Below are 4,058 nucleotides of genomic sequence, written 5' to 3'. Positions count from 1 at the left end.
ACGATTCGACAACGAGACGATTCGACAACTGAAAGTGGCCGCTCGTAGATTATCTGCAATCGTGTGGTGGATCTGACCTCTGTGGTGCAAAATGCAAAGTGTGTATTGAAGCAAGCCATGCAAGTGGCAGCTACAACTGCCGCCGCCGCTGTTAGCTGAGGAACTTCACAACTGCTTTTTATGAAAGGTCGCGCCGCTTGGCGTTCCGTTTCAGCGAAACTACGACAGCTAGCTACTAGAGATGTCGCGCTAGGTACGACCTGTAACACAACTCTTTCTAATGGAGCGATATCTCGTCTCGACACACGCTTGTGCTAGTCTTGCTCTGCGCGGTACTTCACCACTTCTAGTTTCTGCGCATTGTTGTTGAGATATTGAGCGACCAGGACTGGAACATCTGCTCGCATTGATGATAGCGGTTCCCACGATGACTCTTCTTCTTCGAGTCTAACCGAGCTGATCTTGAGCTCCCAAGCACCTGCAACTTTGTTGTATCGAAGATCGTCAATGCTGCGGACGCCAAGCACGAGACCTTGGCGCGACGTGCTCGCGCAGCTCGTCCATCACGCCAAGATGGTTTTCACTAAATCGCTTCATTCGTGAGCCGTGGACGTCGTGCAGAGAGCCAGTGAGGGTGTTCTTGATCAGGAAGCTGTGTTCTTTGACCTCTTCGACTGCAAATGGATCAACCCAGCGTACTATCAGCTTCGACGCCGTCAATCGTGGATCAATGCAACACCATAACACGAACCCCAGACTTCAAAGTTTGCAGGTCTGTGGTTCGATGCAGCTTTCTGCTTGCGCTGGCGGGTAGCAGATTTTTCGGATGCAACTGAGTGCACGTCGCGCAAGTTTGCTCGCAGTTTGTTGATCTGCTGGGCAGCTGTTGCTGAATTTAAAGTCACCAAAACGTCAGTATTGCTGTCACTGTTTACGACGACTGGGTCGATGACAGGTAGCACATCAAGACCTGTGTACACCTCTGTTGGGCTTCGGCCGCCGAGGCTGTCGACGGGCGAATGGTTGTTGCAGGTTTGTACAACGGGGAGAATGATGTCCCAATTGCGCACGTCTAACTTCGCCTCGAGCAACATCACGCGAGCGACTTGCAACACATGCAGTTTGCTCGTTCTGCTTCTCCATCAACCATGGCGCTTAGACAGGTGAGAGCCGGTGCTCCGTTCCAAGTGCTCGTAGAACATGCTCAATGACTTGATTCCAGAAGTGCGTGCCATTGTCGCACAGCAACGCCTTGGGTGGGCCAAATCAAGCGTTCCAGACAAGAACACTGTCTGCAGCGACGCGAGCGCTTGCGGAGTCGGTCGCGACGAGCTCACAGAAGTGTGTGAATGCGTCTTTGTGGACGAGGCAGTATCTGGCACCGGAAAGGCTTCCACAGAGGTACAGGAGGTCGATCATCAACACCTCTTTGCGCTCAATCGCGACACCGTCCGTGGTCCATCCGCGTTGAATCAGCTTTGAGCTTTTAACATGCTTGTAGAGAAGGCACGCGCGGACAAACGACTGCACCTGGAGCTGCATGTTCTCGATTCCAAATTCTCGACGCAGTAGATTGAGCATCTCGTGCTCGCTTCTGTGGCCTCGAGCGCCACAATGCCCGACGTAAGGATGCGCATGAGCAGATCTTTCGCCAAGCCGGGGATCTAAAGCTTCCCATCGACACGTAGAGCACTGCTGTCGGCTGGCATTTGATACGAACGATCGTGTGCGTTGTGTTGCACTCCAACGATTTCGTCGAGAGAATGGAAAACAAACTCACTGGATTGCATCGGTCGCAACGTAGAGATGAAACCCGCAATTGTCTGTGCTCGAGTTGCTTTTGCACATATCGCTGATGGCGGCGGGTTGACCAACCACCGTGAGACAAAGTGAGCAAAGACGTTGAGCTTAACGGGCAGATGCTCGACCATGAAACGATACGGGGACAGATGAAGCGCATAATGCTGCAGCTTTCCACGGATGTGCTTTTTCACATTCTGGGTCTGCGAGAAGATGTGAATCAAGTTTGTGTGGTCGCAAAAGATCGCGAAGCCACGCTCGCGAGGGAGCAGGAACTCGAGCTGCACACAGGCACAAACAATTAGATGGCCTTCCTTCTCGGTTACAGTCCATTGATACTGCGAGCCGCGGAACAGTCCGCCAATGCAGGATTGCAGCTCGTGCTGTTAGTCTGCGACTGCTTTAGTGTGATTGTACTTGTGCACTTGTGTTGCAACGATGGACCAGCCGGCGTCAGATGCATCAGCAAAGATGCGCATGGTGGCTTGCCTATAGACGACGAGTGCTGTAGCTATGCGGACTGCGCGAGGTTATTCAGAAACGTGTCGTACGCTTCCATCTCGCTTTCACTCCACAATACAGCGATTCCGGAGGCTATGCGCTTCTTCCGTTCCGCTGATTTGAGAAGCACATTAAGCTTGTCGTACAGCAGCGCAGAAACACGAGCGTAGTCAATGACCGACTCGCGCAGCCAATTGGCTGCACAAAGTAGACACTGTAGGTCGGCTGCGGCACCAGCGTGTGTGTGTGAACACCATCCTCGGTCACAAACACTAACTGCTCTTGACAGCTGGAATGGACAGCGAGCTGCTAAAATCCTTTGTAGCTGTCGAAACGTTCGTAACACTTGCAACCAGCTACTCGGGCCGCAACGGTACGCATGTCCGGCGTCGCACCAGCGATAGAAACACTGAGACTGTTCACGCGTCTGTAGTCCACTGTCCCCCGGAAATCAGAGGCGGACCTTTCGGATTGGTAGCGCTGGAGACGACAACTGGCTGTGGTTGTTTCTTGTTACCAAGCCAAGACGCACGAGGACGGCACACACGTAGGAAGTCGCTCTGCTCACGTGGGTACGACCGCGCTTTGCTTGTCACTGGGACAGCCCTTCTGTAAGCTGGACACGCAATGGCTCGACCTTGGCTGGTGGATCAACGCCGAGCTTTGACCGCCGAACGCTTTTGTACTTCATCGCCAAGTTGAAGAGCTCATCTGCCAGGCCGTCGTCGTCGCGTTTCTCAGCATTGGCCGCTCATTCTAGATCAGCAAGCTTTATTGCAATATCGTTCTCTGCATCGACACCGACTTCGCAGTTATGCAAATCCAGGTCGTCAGTGTCGTAACCGTGCTCGGGTGACACAGCTAGTTGCTCGATCATCGAGCCAGCATCAATGCCGAGCCTCGCGAGCACGTCTTTGCTCAAAATGAACTGTTCCTCATCCTCGTCCAACAAAAGGCAGTTGACACCTCGGATGTTCACTGGGCCGGCCCTAGTTCGAACTTGGACGTCGATCAGTGCCTGTTCAGTCGCAATGAGTTCATCCCCTCCGACGACTTGGACTGAAACAGGGTTCTTCAATGTCATGAGAGTGTAAGGCGACGGTGGGAGCGATTTAAGCAGCGCACAACGTCACTTCAAGAGAACCAGCAAGCAATGCGGTCAGTCGGTCGTCGGCTTCACGCACTGTTGCCCGCTTAGCAGCTGCTCGGCTGCTACCACGGGCACGCAGCAATGCACGTGCCTGCTCTTTTGCTCATTTGTCGCCACAGGACAGTAAGAAATCCAATGATCGCCGTTCCAGACAAAGCAACCATCTCTCCGAGGTGCAGCTATTTTGGTCTGATTGCTAGGCGGTGGTGCTGTAGTGGATGTTGCTGCTGCCACATCAGGAAGAGGTTTCTTGGGGTCAGTACTTGCGGTTGTCGGCAGCTTTCGCCCCGAGTGGTGCTGTTCGCGTGCGCTGCAACACGATCATAATTAGCATCTTCTCATCGGTACGAGCTGCGACGAGGACGACTCGGATCATGCGGCTGATCTCTTTCTTCAAAATCTCTGGGGCGAGACTGGCGATGAGAATTCCGGTTCTGTACATCGATCGGGCATGCTCTTGTTGAGTTTGGCTCTGCGACTTCCCTAGCACAGTTTTTGTAGACCATGCTGAGCAACGATCTTGTTGAATAGAGCAAAGTACCCCAGGATAAGCTTCTATGCCGTCCTCCTTCATGTCCATCTTGAGCTGTGCTGCAAACAGCGTGTC

At 53.1% G+C, this 4,058-nt stretch overlaps 5 protein-coding genes across 5 annotated transcripts; 3 read left to right on the top strand and 2 right to left on the bottom strand.

Moving 5' to 3' along the window:
* Positions 1–314: 314 nt before the first annotated feature.
* CCR75_005824 (uncharacterized protein) lies at positions 315–1,094 on the bottom strand (the record flags this gene model as incomplete). The annotated part of the gene is made up of 3 exons (XM_067963899.1): positions 315–510; positions 533–698; positions 752–1,094. The coding sequence occupies 3 exons, from the start codon at positions 1,092–1,094 to the stop codon at positions 315–317; spliced, it is 705 nt and encodes a 234-aa protein (XP_067818289.1).
* A 106-nt stretch (positions 1,095–1,200) lies between these two features.
* Positions 1,201–1,482, top strand: CCR75_005825 (uncharacterized protein; the record flags this gene model as incomplete). The annotated part of the gene is made up of 1 exon (XM_067963900.1): positions 1,201–1,482. One exon carries the CDS (start codon positions 1,201–1,203, stop codon positions 1,480–1,482), a length of 282 nt encoding a protein of 93 aa, XP_067818290.1.
* Positions 1,483–1,919: 437 nt separating this feature from the next.
* CCR75_005826 (uncharacterized protein) lies at positions 1,920–2,105 on the top strand (the record flags this gene model as incomplete). Its single annotated transcript, XM_067963901.1, has 1 exon — positions 1,920–2,105. The coding sequence occupies one exon, from the start codon at positions 1,920–1,922 to the stop codon at positions 2,103–2,105; it is 186 nt and encodes a 61-aa protein (XP_067818287.1).
* CCR75_005827 (uncharacterized protein) lies at positions 2,106–2,471 on the top strand (the record flags this gene model as incomplete). The annotated part of the gene is made up of 1 exon (XM_067963902.1): positions 2,106–2,471. The coding sequence occupies one exon, from the start codon at positions 2,106–2,108 to the stop codon at positions 2,469–2,471; it is 366 nt and encodes a 121-aa protein (XP_067818288.1).
* Positions 2,472–3,052: 581 nt separating this feature from the next.
* Positions 3,053–3,385, bottom strand: CCR75_005828 (uncharacterized protein; the record flags this gene model as incomplete). Its single annotated transcript, XM_067963903.1, has 1 exon — positions 3,053–3,385. One exon carries the CDS (start codon positions 3,383–3,385, stop codon positions 3,053–3,055), a length of 333 nt encoding a protein of 110 aa, XP_067818285.1.
* Between the last annotated feature and the right edge of the window lie 673 nt (positions 3,386–4,058).

This window comes from Bremia lactucae, linkage group LG6 (genome assembly GCF_004359215.1).
Source record: "Bremia lactucae strain SF5 linkage group LG6, whole genome shotgun sequence".
Taxonomy (NCBI): Eukaryota; Oomycota; class Peronosporomycetes; order Peronosporales; family Peronosporaceae; genus Bremia; species Bremia lactucae.
This window is presented reverse-complemented; position numbering and strand designations above follow the sequence as displayed.